The 18,128-nt window shown below is 38.2% G+C and overlaps 1 protein-coding gene and 1 long non-coding RNA gene across 3 annotated transcripts in view; one reads left to right on the forward strand and one right to left on the reverse strand.

Moving 5' to 3' along the window:
• The window catches only part of NUDT9 (nudix hydrolase 9), a 40,426-nt gene extending 22,903 nt beyond the window's left edge, over positions 1 to 17,523 (forward strand). For both annotated transcript variants that reach the window (XM_069594685.1, XM_069594686.1), the window contains 5 exons: positions 2,022 to 2,108; positions 5,897 to 6,008; positions 7,746 to 7,892; positions 9,573 to 9,657; positions 14,611 to 17,523. In XM_069594685.1, the coding sequence (XP_069450786.1) occupies positions 2,022 to 2,108; positions 5,897 to 6,008; positions 7,746 to 7,892; positions 9,573 to 9,657; positions 14,611 to 14,786 (607 nt within the window). In that variant the 3' untranslated portion in view covers positions 14,787 to 17,523. The remainder of the gene's footprint in view (positions 1 to 2,021; positions 2,109 to 5,896; positions 6,009 to 7,745; positions 7,893 to 9,572; positions 9,658 to 14,610) is intronic.
• The window catches only part of LOC138442724 (uncharacterized), a 45,096-nt gene that overhangs the window by 20,408 nt on the left and 6,560 nt on the right, over positions 1 to 18,128 (reverse strand). The window contains exon 5 of the long non-coding RNA XR_011257861.1: positions 17,899 to 17,934. This is a non-coding gene — a long non-coding RNA (uncharacterized lncRNA). The remainder of the gene's footprint in view (positions 1 to 17,898; positions 17,935 to 18,128) is intronic.

An 18,128-nucleotide genomic window follows, 5' to 3' on the forward strand; every position in this document is an offset into this window, starting at 1 on the left:
TTTGGTCATAGCTTACTCACTTTTCTGTGTTACTGAGTCTTTTCAAGTCAAAGTTGCCTTGCATTTGACTTACTCCTTAAGTTCTCTTCTGGACAAAATATATTAGAAGATATGTACACATATAAAAGGACAGAAAAGGCAAAGGAAAGATAGCCTGTTGTTTTAGTCAAGACTCTCCTGACTAACGGAAACCAACTCTAGCTTGCCTGAGTGAAAAAGTGAACTTTACTCCACGACTGTAGACTCATCTCAGGAATCCAAAGCAGAAATGCAGCTAACTTTAGGAAAGGGTAGAGTTTGGAAATCCATTAGAACTGTCTCTGCCTTATGTCTGCTTTCCTTTATATGTTGCCTTTGTTTTGCTTTTTCTGCAAATAGCTTTCTCTGTTGCTCAGGCAGTACAGTAATCTATATGTCTTTTCTACAGCTTTTAGTTTATCAGTTACAGGCTTGGTCTTTCTCTCTCTTAATATTGGCTTTGATCATTTGTATTCAAGGGTGTATGGTTACATGGAATAAAACATAGTTACTGACCACTCTGCCCCTCCTCCTGGATTTGAAAAATAGAATAATTGCATCCTGGCCAAGTGTCTTGCCTTTCTGTTTTTATTTCTAAGTCTTGCTGAAATATTTCTGAGTCCAGTATAAAACAATATAAAGATTGACTCAATTTTAATAACAGTTGCAAGGAAGAGCAAAATAAAATAGAGTGGCTGGAACTTCCCTGGGGGTGTAGCGGTTGAGAATCCACCTGCCAGTACAGGGAACATGAGTTCGATCCCTGGTCCAGGAAGATCCCAAATGCTGTGGAGCAACTAAACCTGTGACTCACAACTTCTGAGCCCAGGTGCTGCAGCCACTGGAGCTCCTGTACCTAGAGCCCATGCTCCGCCACAAGAGAAGCCACTGAAATGAGAAGCCTGAGCACTGCCGAGGAGAGTGGCCCATGCTTGCAGCAACTGGAGAAAGCCCCTGCAGCAACAAAGACCCAGTGCAACCATAAATAAGAAATAGTTAAAAAGATAGCTGAAAGGGAAAACTTGACAAGTTGTCTATTTACTTTCACATACTGGGAGGACCAAAGATATTAAATAGACAAGATTGCAGATTAGGGCATTTTATTTTATATAATGAAAGTTAAACATTTAAGGAATATTGACTGGAAGGAAATTACTCAGGCGTGAGTGTGCCCTGTTTATCTGACAGACTTTTATACATTGGGTTGTGGCATTAGGTTAAATAGTTGTTGGCATTTATATAAAATTGTTTTTAAAAATTGAATTTGGTATATATGAAATCTTAAAATATTAAGTATTTCTACTTCATTATATGCTGTGTGCTGTGGGCTAAGTTGCTTTAGTCGTGTCCAACTCTGCAGCCTTTATGGACTCTAGCCTGCTAAGCTCCTCTGTACATGGGATTCTCCAGGCAAGGATACTAGAGTGGGTTGCTATGCCCTTCTCCAGGGCATGTTCCCGACCCAGGGATGGAACCTGTGTCTCTTATGTCTGCCTTCATTGGCAGGCAGGTTCTTCACCACTAGCACCTCCTGGGAAGCCCTCATTATATGCCACACAATATCTATTCCTGATAATAAAAATCTAGAACCCACTATGAAAAAAATGGACTTTAAAATGTAATCAAAACTATATGAGTGAGTCAGGTTGTAAGAGAATGAAGTATGAAAAGAGGATGATGAGAAAGGGAAGAGAGGTGTGGATATACTGGATAAAGCATTGCTGTTGCAGAGTTAGACTGTGATTAGGTGCAGAGCATTTCAGCCTTCCAGATTTCAAACAACTTTGGAAATGAGATCCTTCTCCTGGATCAAGCCCAGGCATGAAAGAAAAGTTAAATAACACTGTAAAGAAATACATACTTTGAATGTCAAATATGTAGTAGTGCTACTGGATTTGTGTGGAGATCTTATTTCCCTCTTAGTACCTTGTTTTGGGCCATATCAAGTTTGGTTCAAAAAGATGAGTACCTTCAGTTGGTTTTATGGTTTTTTGTTTTTCCAGAAATCCTGCAGGGCGGACTGGACTGGTTGGCCGGGGACTTTTGGGGCGATGGGGCCCCAATCATGCTGCAGATCCCATCATAACCAGGTAAGAGCTGAAAACACATTTCAGTAACAAAGAGACAAGTAATTGGAAAAATACAGACACTAACCATGTTTCTACATGTCCATCATATACATATACATATGCAAATGTATGTCTGCATATGTATGTGTTTATATATATAGTTATCCCTTGATATTTTAGGGGATTGGCTCTCGAAGAGGCCCCTGTGCCTCAAGCAGGTAGCAAAATCTGTGGATGTTCAGGTCGCTTACATAAAATGGAAAAGTACGGTTGATGCGTCTTATCCATGGGTTCTGCATTTGTGGATAGAGAGAGCTGACTGCATGTGTGTGTGTTTGTGTTGGTATATACACAGACATATATATATATGTATGTATGCAGCCTTGAAATTAAAAGGCGCTTGCTCCTTGGAAGAAAAGCTATGACAAACTTGGACAGCATATTAAAAAGCAGAGACCTTACTTTGCCAAAAAAGGTCCATCTAGTCAAAGCTGTGGTTTTTCCAGTGGTCATATATGGATGTGACAGTTGGACTATAAAGAAAGCTGAGTGCCGAAGAATTGATGCTTTTGAACTGTGGTGTTGGAGAAGACACTTGAGAGTCCCTTGGACTGCAAGGAGATCCAACCAGTCCATCCTAAAGGAGATCAGTCCTGAGTTTTCATTGGAAGGGCTGATGCTAAAGCTGAAACTCCAATACTTTGGCCACCTCATGCGAAGAGCTGACTCATTGGAAAAGACTCTGATGCTGGGAGGGATTGGAGGCAGGAGAAGGGGACAACAGAGGATGAGATGGTTGGATGGCATCACCGACTCAATGGACATGAGTTTGAGTGAACTCCAGGAGTTGGTGATGGACAGGGAGGCCTGGCGTGCTGGGGTTCATGGGGTCACAAAGAGTCGGACACAATTGAGCAACTGAACTGAACTGAGCTGGCTTTTCTTGCTTTCAGTCTTGATCACCTCCAAACCAACTTCCAAACTTTTGTCAAAATGAGTGAGTTTTCTGAAATACAAATTGCCAACAGCTTTTAACCTGCTTTAAAACATTTTCTGGCTCTCTAAGCAGATTAATTTGATGAATTCTTTGCCTACTTCAACCTCATAATCTATCTTTCCCTCACTGATGTTCATACTCCCGTGTATGCTTTCAGTTTCTTGAATACATTATTTTATTTTTATAACTTTGTTTCCTCCCTCTGCATTCTTAAAATCAGATTTGTCTTATACTAGCTGTTCCTTCATTTCTAGCTATCTGTACTCATCAAGCTATCTGTCTTGCAGTTTATTCACCTACATATCTAGCTCCACGGCTAGGCTGTGAACTCTTTTAGGGGGAATTACGGATGGGGCTTCCCTGATAGCGCAGTTGGTGAAGAATCCACCTGCAATGCAGGAGAACCCAGTTCGATTCCTGGGTCGGAAAGATCAGCTGGAGAAGGGCTAGGCTATCCACTCCAGTACTCTTGGGCTTCCCTTGTGACTTAGCTGGTAAAGAATCCGCCTGCAATGCAAGAGACCTGGGTTCGATTCCTGGGTCTGGAAGATCTGCTGGAGAAGGGATACACTCCAGTATTCTGGCCTGGAAAATTCCATGGAGTGTGTAGTCCATTGGGGCGCAAAGAGTAGGACATGACTGAGTGACTTTCACTTTCATGGGTTAGATGTGGTGTTCAGCCACATTATAAAGACTTGGACACTCATATCTAAGCTGGTGTATTTTAATCTCATGCAGAGTGAAAATTAGATTGTAGGCTTTCTGTTTTGGTTTTGTACTGCAAGTTCAAAATTTTTATCTTTGCCTAAGGGACTATTAGAACTATTCTTAACATTTGACAGGGGGAGGTAGATGTGGTGTAGGGAAGGGAAAAGGGAGATTTATCAACATCTTTGGGAAGGAGGCTCTGATTACAAAATGCACATTTTGAAATTAACATTGCCTTGATGCTTTAAAAATATTCAATTAAATTTGAAATATAGAACTAAAGGATAGAGTGAGATTTCTTTTATCAAAAAAGGGGATAAAGATTCAGAAGCATTTTTTTTTTTTTTTGAGACCAACTGGACATGGAACAACAGACTGGTTCCAAATAGGAAAAGAAGTATGACAAGGCTATATATTGTCACCCTGCTTATTTAACTTCTATGCAGAGTACATCATGAGAAACGCTGGGCTGGAAGAAGCACAAGCTGGAATCAAGATTGCCGGGAGAAATATCAATAACCTCAGATATGCAGATGACACCACCCTTATGGCAGAAAGCAAAGAAGAACTAAAGAGCCTCTTGATGAAAGTGAAAGAGGAGAGTGAAAAAGTTGGCTTAAAGCTCAACATTCAGAAAACGAAGATCATGGCATCTGGTCCCATCACTTCATGGGAAATAGATGGGGAAACAGTGGAAACAGTGTCAGACTTTATTTTGGGGGGCTCCCAAATCACTGCAGATGGTGATTGCAGCCATGAAATTAAAAGACACTTACTCCTTGGAAGGAAAGTTATGACCAACCTAGATAGTATATTTGGAGAAGGCAATGGCACCCTGCTCCAGTACTCTTGCCTGGAAAATCCCATGGGTGGAAGAGCCTGGTAGGCTGCAGTCCATGGGGTTGGGAAGAGTCGACATGACTGAGCGACTTCACTTTTACTTTTCACTTTCATGCATTGGAGAAGGAAATGGCAACCCACTCCAGTGTTCTTGCCTGGAGAATCCCAGGGACAGAGGAGCCTAGTGGGCTGCCGTCTATGGGGTCGCACAGAGTCAGACATGACTAAAATGATTTAGCAGCAGCAGCAGCAGCAGCAGCAGCAGCAGCAGCAACAGCAGATAGTATATTAAAAAGCAGAGACATTACTTTGCCAACAATGGTCTGTCTAGTCAAGGCTATGGTTTTTCCAGTGGTCATGTATGGATGTGAGAGTTGGAGTATGAAAACAGCTGAGCGCCGAAGAATTGATGCTTTTGAACTGTGGTGTTGGAGAAGACTCTTGAGAGGCCCTTGGACTGCAAGAAGGTTCAACCAGTCCATCCTAAAGGCAATCAACCCTGGGATTTCTTTGGAAGGAATGATGCTAAAGCTGAAACTCTAGTACTTTGGCCACCTCATGTGAAGAGTTGACTCATTGGAAAAGACTCTGATGCTGGGAGGGATTAGGGGCAGGAGGAGAAGGGGATGACAGAGGATGAGATGGCTGGGATGACAGAGGATGAGATGGCTGGATGGCATCACTGAATCAATGGACATGAGTTTGAGTGGACTCCGGGTGTTGGTGATGGACAGGGAGGCCTGGCGTGCTGCGATTCATGGGGTCGCAAAGAGTCAGACATGACTGAGCAACTGAACTGAACTGAACTAAACTGAACCTGTATCACATCATCTTTTCCGAAAACAGGGTGAACTGTTAAAAGCAATTATTACAGATCTTTTTCACTAATTATATTAATAAGTCTTAAAAAGATTCCTTGGATGAAAAAGAAAAGAAACTCTTAATGACCTTCCTTTAAATTCTGTTCTGCTTTAAAATCCTTTTGATAAATTTTACTTTAGTAAAAAGTATATCTTGAATTTTTATTCTGGAAACTATAATATCCTTTATTGAAAGTAGACATTTGCCTTGGTTTGTAACAGTGCTAAATAAAGAGTATTTTTTAATGCAAAACAATATTTCTTTATAAAAGTAGGTGATTTGAGGTAAATGTATATACACTCTATTATAAAGAAAAATACATCTTTATATTTTTGTCTTAAGCTTGATTTAGGACCTTGATCTTTGTTCTGAATTACTTATGATCTTACATTACTGTTTATAGGTGGAAAAGGGATAGAAGTGGAAATAAAATCACCCATCCCATTTCTGGGAAAAACATCTTGCAGTTTGTTGCAATAAAAAGGAAAGACTGTGGAGAATGGGCAATCCCAGGGGTAAGCATTAAAATAAAGTCAAATCAATGTTTTCAGTTCTTTTTAGTTGCTTTACTTATATAATGCAAGGTTATTGCATATGGATCTTTTCTACTCCCTTAAGTCTCTCTCCTCCCTACTTCAGTTAATAATTCCTTTGCAGTGAAGTATCATTGTTAATGACAAATGTAGAATAATACAACAAAGCTGTTAAAATCTGAGTCTTAATTCTAAAATCCTTGAGAAAGAACATGGACTTTGATGTTAGACCTGGGCTTGTGTTTAGCCTTTCCACTTGGAGCTGAGTGCTGTGGAGTTCAGACCTTTGTTCTGAAAATAATCATATTTATTTCACAGGATTATTAGAGAGAGCATTTAAAGCACCTGGTATTGTAGATACTCACTAATGCTGAGTCTTGACTTAGAACCCATCCCCTACTCTAAGACCAAAGTAACATTTTCAGTATTTTAAAAGTAACACATTACTTACTGTTCCTTACAGTTTTTAAAGTTTCTATAATATCGTCAGGAAGAGTATACTTTTATTGAGTTCACGTCAGTGGTATTTCAAGTGGCTTTAAAAAAATGTGTATGTGTTCAAGAGCGGGTTTTATATTTTATGCCATATTGTTAAACGGAGATAGTTTGATAAGAAGATGACTCATCATATACACATTCTGCTATCTGCAAGAATGGTTTCTTTCTTTGTAGGGTAAAATGGAATGAAAATGAAGATTATAGCTGACTGTACAAGCCAAATAAACTTCACACATGCTGAATGCAAAATACAATGATATCATCATCATGGGATTTTCTGTTTTTATTGTCATTTGAAATTCTGATCAGTCAGGGAACTGTTGTCATTAAATATAATTTTGAGAGTCGTTCATCTCAGTGTAGTTTGAGCATCCGAGCACCCGGGCATATGGCAGGGCTACATGAACAAGCATCCCTGTCTTCTTGGTGCTCACCTTCTGATGAGGGAGACCATACAAGATAAATAAATTATTGTATGTTAGGTGATAAGTATTAAGGAAACTAAAGCAAGGAAGGGGACTAGGAAGTGTTGGGAGAGCTTGCAATTTTAGATAGAGGGTGGTTATAGAAGGTCTCCTGAGAGAAGGTGGCATCTAAGTGAAGATCTGAAGGAGGTGAACAAGTTACCCATGTAGATATCTGGGGAAAGTGCCTTTAGGTAGAAGCAATACAGTTGCAAAGGCCTTAAGGTTGGCATATGTCTGGCCCATCCTAGGAACATTGAGGAGGTCACTGTGACTAGAATGGAATGACCGGTTGGCAAAGTATCAGTTTGTTGTATTCTTGCCTCCAGCCCTTCCTTCTGTGGCTTGACTTTGGAAAATACCAGGAAAGGAGTCTGACAGGCTCAATTATCATAGTCTAACCTTGGACCATTTACTGTGGTTGAGTATATATATGGTTGATAACCCTGCTAAGCTATCTCTACTAGAAACAAATGATTTTGAAAAGAACATATTACAGAAGATTATGGGCAGATAGAGCAACATATCCCTGGAGAAGGAAATGGCAACCCACTCTGGTATTCTTGCCTGGGAAATCCCATGGACAGAGGAGCCTGGTGGCCTACAAAACATGGGGTTGTAAGAGTCAGACACGACTGAGTGCCTAAACCAACACCCACCACAAAGCAATATATGTCCACTGTGTCAGTCAGTAAATATTTATTGATTGAATTAAAGCTTTTTCCTTTTTCTTTTTAAACAAAAATGTGACTTGCAGGGGATGGTGGATCCAGGAGAGAAGATTAGCGCCACACTGAAAAGAGAGTTTGGTGAGGAAGCTCTCAACTCCTTACAGAAGTCCAGTGCTGAAAAGAGAGAATTACAGGAAAAGCTGCACAAGCTCTTCAGCCAGGAACATCTAGTGGTAAGAAATGATTTCTAAGAAGGATTTAGTCCTGGGGATTAATGAAAATTACTTACAATTCACCTGAAAATCTGGTAGTTTATTCTCTGAATAAAGTGAAATACCTGTATATTTGAAATACATCTTAATAAAACAAATTAAATTGTAGCTCTTCTCTGAATAGATTCCTACTTAAATTTTTATAGCCCAACTTTGCACCATTTATTATATACATTTTTTCCTCATAGTTTTCCTTTAGACTCAGTGTGAGCTAATGTGATACTGAGTTCACCCATCTAACAGTAAATCTTTTCTGTTTTTAAAATATTTGCAAGAATTCAGCTGTTTTGAGAGGACATTTACATTTTAACTTAGGTTGTTCAGAGCTTTTCTCATTCGTAACAGTTTAAGTCTCATGTCTGTTTTGCTTATGTATCTTTTGTGATTTAAAAAAATCACTATCAGGTATACATGCGCTAGTAATAAGGAGAAGAATGGATTTTCTTTTTTGTTGCTGTTGGCTTTTGTTTGACGTGTTTTGTTTTCTTCCTAGAATTAGGATTTCTTAATTGTTTATATTCCTTCCCTGGTGGCTCAGAGGTTAAAGCATCTGCCTCCAATGCGGGAGACCTGGGTTTGATCCCTGGGTCGGGAAGATCCCTGGAGAAGGAAATGGCAGTCCACTCCAGTATTCTTGCCTGGAGAATCCCATGGACAGAGAAGCCTAGTAGGTTACAGTCCACGGGGTCGCAAAGAGTCGGACACGACTGAGCGACTTCACCTTCAATTGTTTATATTGTCTGGGTTTTGGGTCACATTTGTGTTAGATGGCTGGATCCAAGTCTTTTCATGTATTAAGAGCTTAAATATTAGTCTTTACTAACCTTGTTTATAGATCTTTGTTTAACTAGAAGAATCTTTCTTTGTATGTCTAAAACTGTAATCATGGAAATTAGTTTTAAATTGGTGTATAATTGCTTTAGAGAGTTGTGTTAGTTTCTGCTGTACAGTGGCATGAATCAGCTATATGTATACATATATCCCTTCCTTGAGTCTCCGTCTCACACCCCCTGCAGAAATTATTAAAACAGAAAAATATTTACATGAAGAGTCAAAAAATCATATGGCCCAAATATGATTATTCTCACATTCTGAAATTAGAATCTGAGGTGTTGAGGGCTTTGTGAATGTTAGAGCTACCTCAGAATGTTCTTGAGACTATTGTTTCCTGGGAAATTTATTTATTTAAAAAAATATTTTGTTTATTTGATGCTATTATAGATGGAATCACTTTACTTTCTTAATTTTACTTTCACATTGACTTTTTTTGGCCACTTTTTCATTTTGAGGAATCTTAGTTCCCCGACTAGGGGTTGAACCTGGGCCCTGGTGAAGGCACCAAGTCCTAACCACTGGGCAACCAGGGAATTCCCTCCCTGGGACATTTAGAACAAGCATATGGAAGGTTACATTAAAGGTTCTGTAATATTTACATTTCTTTTGTGTGTGTGTGTAATAAAAAGCACATAGCATATAATATGCCCACTTAACCATTTTTTAAGTGTACAATTAATTAATGTTAATTAAATGTGGATTGTTTTGCAACGGATATTTCTGATTCTGAAGAAGGCAGTGTGCTCTGCTCTACCCATTCCTTTTCACCCTATACTTTTTCTTCATCTGTCTCCTTTTAAAAAATAGATATATAGAGGTTATGTCGATGATCCTCGAAACACTGATAATGCATGGATTGAGACAGAAGCTGTGAATTACCATGATGAAACAGGTAATTTTACTAATGTTTATTAAACTAACTGAATTAGTGGATCAGTTTAAGTCCAGCAGCCTGCTGCTGCTGCTAAGTTGCTTCAGTTGTGTCCAACTCTGTGCGACCCCATAGATGGCAGCCCACCAGGCTCCACCGTCCCTGGGATTCTCCAGGCAAGAACACTGGAGTGGGTTGCCATTTCTTTCTCCAATGCATGAAAGTAAAAAGCAAAAGTGAAGTCACTCAGTCCTTAGCAACCCCATGGACTGCAGCCTACCAGGCTCCTCTGTCCATGGGATTTGCCAGGCAAGAGTACTGGAGTGGGTTGCCATTGCCTTCTCCAGCAGCCTACTAGGACACAATTAAATTTGGACTATTTCAGTATTTTAAGTCAATCATCTAGTGATTATAGAAGTATATTTGTATGAAATCAGATTGTTGATATTAAAATAATATGTTTTAAAAAAAGAAAGAATATGTAGAAGAAAGCTTTAAAAGTGTTACCAGTAACGAATCTATTTTAATCCACTGGTAGCATATAAAATTAAGGTTAAAATTATAAACTATGTGCCTTAAAGTTGTCAAATTGTTTGAGTCCATTTGTAAAAAAACAAAAGCAAAAGCAACTGGAGATTTGGGTAGGAAGTATAGGTATAATAAAGGAAATGGGATTTATGTCCGTCTTAATGTTTGAAATAATTTTATAATAAGCATGTATTCTTAAAGTGCAAAATAATACCAAAAAAATTCCAACTGTTGAACAAACTTCAGATGGATGATTTTTTTCTGGTCAATGGATTTAAAAAATTTAGCAGGTGGGTGGAAATCTGTTAGTATAAAAAGAAAGGGGGAATCTGCTATTTAGAAAATTAATTGCAATTTTAATATATGTTGAGTGGCTTCTCTTGAAACATTTTATTGCTAAATTGGATGACCTTTTAGATACTTTGTTTTCATCTGTAGCAAAATGAAGTGGTACCATATCAGGGAACTAATTGTTGCATTCATGGTTCCTTTCTGAGCTGAACTGTTGCTGGAAACATGGGGGGAGAGAGACTGGTGTGTCTGAGGTCTCAGGTGAGTCCTTGGGATGGACTTCCAAATGAGAGTCCTTGGCTTTGTGCAGGAAGGAATTCAAGAGTGAGCTGAAGTAGAGTGAGCACAGATTTATTCAGGGAGGTACACACTCCATAGACAGAGTGCAGGCTGTCTCAGAAAACAAGAGACTCTGAAATATGGGGTGTTTGGTTTTTATGGGCTGGGTAATTTCATAGGCTAATGAGTGGGAGAATTATTCCATCTGTTTTGGAAAAGGGGAAGGGGATATCCAGGGATTGGATCACACTCACTTTTTGACCTTTTATGGTTAGCCTCAGAACTGTCCTGACTCCTGTGGGTGTGTCATTTAGCATATGCTGTTGTATTATAATGAACATATAATGAGGCTCAAGATCTAGTCTGCCATCTTGGACCTAGTTGGGTTTAACCAGTTTATCTTGTGTCCTCAATGGCTGTGTCATTTTCTTAAAGGTTATGCCTTGCCCCTTTCCTGTCTCGGTATAACCCTGTGCAAATCGCGTGTTCTCTTGAACTCAAGTTTTTCCTTATAAAATGGGCTGCAACTAGAAGATTTGTCGCTTTTACATTCTTGCTGAACTTGGGGAAACTCCCAGCACAAATTTCATTACTTCTGTACAACAGCTGTAACCAAAGTATTAGAACAATTCATTTTGGTATTAAGAACTTAAATATTTCAGAAGGAAAAATAATGCATATGTAGTTTAGAAGCAGGTCGCTGCAACGTAAGTACTAATACATTTGTTAGCTATTTATTTTTGAAGTTAAAAAACAATGACTGATCCTCTAGTGGTTGGTTATATAGTGTCTGCATTGTTCAAATCACTGTTTTCACTGTTTCATTCTTTCTCTAAATGTAAAAAAAAATTTGCAGTCTGATAATTTCAAATCTCTGCCGTATCTGAGTTTGATTCTGATCCTTTGTCTCCCTTTAGCATGCCTTCTAGTTTTTTTGGAAGGTGAACATGATGTATCTAGTAAAAGGGACGGAGGCAAATAGACCTCTAGTGTGAGGCTTTATGTTTGTCCAGACATAGCTAGGAGTTAGGCTATATTTATTATTTGCTATAATTGTAGGTGTCAGAGACCAAAATTTCCTCCCAGTGTTTTTTTTTTTTTTTCACCTCCTTTCATCTTTTGATTTCCCTAGAGACTACTTAAATAAGGTCTGAGCCACGCAGTTCTTTCAGTTAATGCTCCCTTGTTATTTTATGGAATCTCTGTTGCTGTGGGTGGTAAGTTGGGAGCGACACTAAAAGTTGAGCTTCTCTGAGCTAGTGCCAGATCGAATCTCGGAGAGAGTTTTGGGTGACGTTGAAAAGCATAGCTTTATTGGTTTGCCAGGCAAAGGAGGACATAGCAGGCTCCTGTGCATATTCAAGAAGAGTTGTTGATTTTCAGTTTGTTTGTATTTTTTTGGTGTGAAGATGGGAGTGATGACTCGCAGGCTCTTTAAATGTCAGACGTATAAACTTTACTAACTTTTTAAAATTTCGCTTTGTGTTGTTTATTGGTTGACCAGAGGGCAGTATACTTTTCAGATGTTATTGGATCTGATAAAGAGCGTGTTGGAGAATATTGTTATTTAGATTATCATATTTTATTTTAACTTTTAGATTCAGGTTTACTTCTTAATTGTGGTTCTCCATTGGTTATCGTTTATTGTATTTGCTATGAAGGTACACAAAGAGCTGTCATTTTAGCACTGGGATTTAGAAGCCTTTGTGCTGAAATGGGCTTCCCTGGTGTCTTAGATGGTAAAGAATTCTGCAGTGTGGGAAACCTGGATTTGATCCCTAGGTTGGGAAGATCCCTTGGAGAAGGAAATGGCAATCCACTCCAGTATTCTTGCCTGGGAAATCCCATGGACAGAGGAGCCTGGTGGGCTATAGTCCTTGCGGTCACAAAGAGTTGGACACGACTGAGTGACTAACACTTTCTCTTTCATGTCCTAAACTATTCGATTGATTCTTTCAAGAAGCAGCGTTATTATTTTATTATTACAAATGTAATCATTATAAAGGATATATGTGTTTATAATGAGTTATTTAGAAAATAGGTGACATAAAGTGAAAAGAATTTTAAAGCTGCAGTTATTTCATTTCCCAAAGATAATGACTGTTAACATTTTGATTTATTTTCTTCCAGATTTGTACAGCTGTTTTTAAAATAAAAATGGGCTAACACTCTACATTCTATTTTGTTACTTACAATTTCACTTAATATATTAATACATAATGGACATATTTCCATGTCAGTATGTGGAGAGCTTCTTTGCTTTTAATGATTATATGGGAGTCCAATGGACTCTTATCATTTATTTAATCTGTGCCCTCTCAATGGAAAGTTTGGTCATGTCCTCTTTTTCCTCTTTGTTTATAAATAGTGTTGTCTTGAATACTTCAATAAGCTTGTCTTTTTACTTCCTTAGGGTAAATCCTTTGAAGAGAAATTATTTGGTTGTTTATGGTCTCCCTAGAGCCTCTTACAGAGTCTGGTGCATAAGAGGCAATCTGATATTTGTTGCATGAATGCTTATCAAAGAGCACTTTCTTTTTAAAAGCTCTTGATAAATACTGCCAAACTGTCCTACAGAAATATGCCATTTAGATTGTGAATTGTGATTGAAAACATTTATTTTTAACTTTTGATAATTATAAATATTTTAATAAATATTTATAAGTATATGGTTTCTGATTTGGTGTAATACTTGGAAAAGTGTACTTATGACTCTAAAGTGAATCATTTATAATTGTTTTCTTTCTTTTTTTAAATGTTTAAATCTAATCCCTCTGGAATTTTGATGTGAGGTTTCATGTTTATTTAATGTTAAGTTTTTTTTGTTTAAGTGTAATATTTTTACTTTTTAAAGAGAAAAGCTGGACTTCCCTGGTGGTCCATGGTTAAGAATCTGCCTGTCAATACAGGGGACCTGGGTTCAGTCCCTGGTCTGGGAAGATCCCACATGCAGCGGAGCAGCTAAGCCCACATGCCCATGCTCAGTGACAAAGAGTATCCCCTGCTTGTCGCAACTAGAGAAAGCTGGAGCAGAGCAATGAAGACCTAAATGCAGCCATAAATTGTTGTTGTTCAGCCGCTCAGTCGTGTCTGACTCCTTGCGACCCCATGGACTACAGCCATAAATACGTAAATAAATAGATAGAGTGGTGTTGAAGAAGACTCTTGAGAAGCCCTTGGACAGCAAGGGGATTCAACAAGTCAATCCTAAAGGAAATCAGTCCTGAATATTCACTGAAAGGACTGATGTTGAAGCTGAAGCTCCAGTGCTTTGGCCACTTGATGCAAAGAACTGACTCACTGAAAAAGACCCTGATGCTGGGAAAGATTGAAGGCAGGAGCAGAAGGCAACGACAGAGGATGAAATGGTTGGATGGAGTCGCTGATTCAATGGACATGAGTTTGAGCAAGCTCTGGGAGATGGTGAATGACAGGGAAGCCTGGCATGCTGCATTCCCTGGGGTCGTAAAGAGTTGAACAGGACTGAGTGATTGAGTTGAACTGAGAAAGAGCAAGAGAGAGAAAAGCTTTTTTTTTTTTTTTGCTGCACCCTGTGTCATGTGGGATTGTAGTTGCCTGACCAGGGGACTGAGCACACACCCTCTGCATTGGAAGTGCAGATTCTTCACCACTGAACCTCTAGGCAAGTCTGAGAAAAGCTTTCTTATTGGTACCTTTACTTGAAATTTAGAAACTTGGTTAAAATTTGAGCATTTGGGAAATTTGAAATATTCTTGTTTTTAATTCAGTCTGCCACTTAATATGATGATTTAAAATTATTTTGAGTAAGAATACTTGAAGGTACAGGATTATGCAGAAACAGAAGTGATTAAATAAATTACATTTTCTTGATGATGTTTTTTCTTTGGTAACCAGGTGAAATAATGGATAACCTTGCCTTAGAAGCTGGAGATGATGCTGGAAAGGTGAAATGGATGGATATCAGCGATAAACTCAAGCTTTATGCTAGTCATGTTCAGTTCATCAAACGTGTGGCAGAGAAACGAGATGCACACTGGAGTGAGGACTCTGAGACTGGCTGCCCTGGGTAACAGCTCACAGTCTCCACGTAAGCCAAAAGCCAGGAACGGAGCATGTATGGAGAAGAAGACAGTATCACAGAACTCATATATAAAAAGGGCAGGGCAGGTCACTTGGAAATGACTTTATTCATTAATTGACAGGCAGTTAGGTTTTGCATCAGAATAAAATTAGTAGGTGTGGTGAGACAACACAGAATTTTCTGCTCTTCTGTCAAAAGCGCTGTAAACAATCATTTTGTATGTATTCTATTTAAGCATGGCTTAAACCAAATTGAAAGAACTGATGCTCTTTGAAGAATCAGAATTTGAACAAAGATAAATTTAGATAAATTTCTGTTCAGCCATAATTTCTGCTTTCTCTGTAATTCTTGTGTGTCGGTTTTGTTTTTCTCCACTGACTTTTGAGGTATGAAGGATATTCCTACCATATCAAGCGTCTCTCAGTGGAGTGCCGATCACCATTGCCTAATCTTGATTTATCTTTAAATTATTTGGTTCACACTTTGCTTTATTTGATCTTGTTGAAGCTGGTTTCAAAAACGGAAACCTTTTGTATTCTTGACTTTAGAGTTGTAAGTTATATGAGGAAATTTCAGTCACTCTTTTAGTCAAAAAAGATCAAGATCGATGAACAAGAAATCATGTCCTCATTTCCAAAAATTCTGAATTACACAAATGTGTCCAGAAAACCAGTAATTTAAATTTATATATGCATTCCACTCTACTCTAACTGTGGGAAAGGCTACCCACTCTAGTATTCTGACTTAGAGAATTCCATGGACTGTATAGTCCATAGGGTCGCAAAAGAGTTGGACACGACTGAGCGACTTTTACTTTCACTACTGTAACTGTATGTACTGTAAGGGAATTAAAAATGATGTTCAGAAAATAAATGAAATGAGACAGAGACAGAGGAGGTCTTTTGGAGTTCAAGTGTCCTTTGTTAGGAAGGGATTGTTAAGGACTGACTGAAGTTTTTGAGACTCACTGTTAACATTGTCATTCCTTGAGGAAAAGTGTTCTAGGTGTTCTTAGAAGCAGGGAAGAGGAAGGAAAATAAGACTGCCTTGTCTCAGTGGTCATTTATATCACTTTCTGGCCTATATATCCATTGGAAAAGTCCCATAGTACTAACACCTATTGACCTGAGGTAGGGACTGTCATAATTCCATCCTCATTCCGGTTGGGCTATAGGTGGGTCATTTGAAGAAAAGGTGGTTTAGGGAATAGAGGCATGATTGTTTTCTTCAGATATTTGATAAAGGTATTAGGCTAGAGAACAAAATGAGGGCTAAGATAAATTAACAAAAAAAGATTTTGCTTTTTTTCCCCCTTATTTAGTGTCAAAGCTCTTGGTGGTAAACTTTAACTGAGCTGACAGGAGGCTTTTTTCCCCTCTGTTTTGCTGAGAAACATTAGAATGTTTGATTTCAGGTTGTTGCCTCAAACCCCTCTGAAAGAGTTATAAGGTTTATGTTCAGTATTAGTTTTCTAAAATCCATAAAATCCTGGTCTTTGGGTGTGTAATACGGGACTTGTGCTTGTCAAGGATGTGCTTCACTGACTGAAGGGTAGAACGACCTTGATCCAGGGTGAAAGAGTTTGATTCTACTTTCATTGTTTGGCAGGAAGAGATTGCTTCTTACTGACACTGAGTAGGATTTTCTAAAACAAGCTGCTCACAAAAGCTCTCGAGAAAGCTTGAGTACTTGCCTGAAGAATGACGTTTATTTATGTTTTAATAGTTTCGATGCATCTAAACTGACATTAGGAAAGATTTTAGGTTGTATTAAAAATTGTCTTTAAGGAATAACTAAAGCACATGATCCACATGTTGCATTTTATAGTTTTCATTGGAACATTTCCAAAGTATGCAGAACGATAGAACTACTATACACTGTAGATAGGGTAGAGATAGATAATCTTCTCACTGTAAGTATCCAGCACCATCTATAATAGAGAAAAAACTGATCAAAATTTTAGTTTAAGACATTTCTGGAGGAATATCTGCTCCTATAATAGGTGATATTGCCTTCACATTTGCCTTTCTTATATTTTAGATATAAGGAACATTTTTGTGTTTTAGAGACATTTAGTAAAATAAATAGTGTGGATACCATTTCTTGAATATCTGTGTTATAGCTCTCAATCCTCACAAGAATCCTATGAAGTTAGGTGGTATTATTCCCACTTCACAGATGAAAATGAAAATTAGAAACATTGCCCCAAGGTTTATTCAGTAAGCAACAGCTGGGTTTTGCAAGGTCCCAGAAACAATTCTGTCTTTTGTATTCCTTACTAAGGTTATGAAGCTTTTATTATTTCTTACTTTAAGTTTGTAGTTTGGTAGATTCTTTATCACTTAAGCAATACTCATGTTATCCATAGTACATTTATGGCTTGTTACTTGAAATTTAAGAGCCATGTCTGATTTGGCTAGTGTTACTGAACTTGTTGGCATAATCATGGCCCAGAGGCAATTTATTGATGGGATCTTAGCCTATGGATGAGTGGTTGCACCCAGTGTTTGTCTTGGTAGCAGCAGGTCGTTCTTAAGACCTTAAAGCATTTCCGTCGCAAATAGAAGCAAGATACTAAACCTGCTAAAGAGGGCGCCTAAAATTTCTAACCACTTTCAGAGGCTAAATGCTACTTTGTCTTACAGTATAAGAACTTATGGTGGTTGCTGTTATTTTCTAAAATATTTGTGAAGTTTTAATAAAGATATTGATTTTAAAGTACATCATTTGAAGAAGCACTTGTAATTTATTTGGTCTTGTTTACATCTACTTTAATCATATTGTTAACATCAGTATGGGCATAATCTGAGGCTATTAAACTCTTCGGATAAAAGTATTTAAAATGTATAGTAATGCTTGAGGGACTTCCTTGGTGGCCCAGTGGCTAAAACTCCATGCTCACAGCACAGGGGGCCTGGGTTTGATCCCTGATTAGGAAACTAGATTCCTCTTGCTGCAACTAAGAGTTCACATGCTGCAACTGAAAAAGCACCCTGCAAGCCACAAAGAAGATTAAAGTTTCCAAGTGCCACAACTAAGCCCTGATGCAGCCAAATAATTAAATCAATTAAAAAAAAAAGATATTTGGAGATTTTACTCACCATGTAACTTCTGACATAGTAGTAAGAGAATTATTTCTGCCAAAATAAACAATACAGATTACAGTTACTAGGTAGTTTTGCCATCATTTTTTTCTTGCCTCCTCCCATGTCTCCTATATTATGTTTATTTAACATTGATGGATTAGTATTGGCACAGTCATGTGTGTTGGGAGAAGGAAAATAATGTGGTTCTTTTATACCTAAATGCTGATAAATTGAACCATTAAGTG

This window comes from Ovis canadensis, chromosome 6 (genome assembly GCF_042477335.2).
Source record: "Ovis canadensis isolate MfBH-ARS-UI-01 breed Bighorn chromosome 6, ARS-UI_OviCan_v2, whole genome shotgun sequence".
In the NCBI taxonomy this organism is placed as follows: domain Eukaryota; kingdom Metazoa; phylum Chordata; class Mammalia; order Artiodactyla; family Bovidae; genus Ovis; species Ovis canadensis.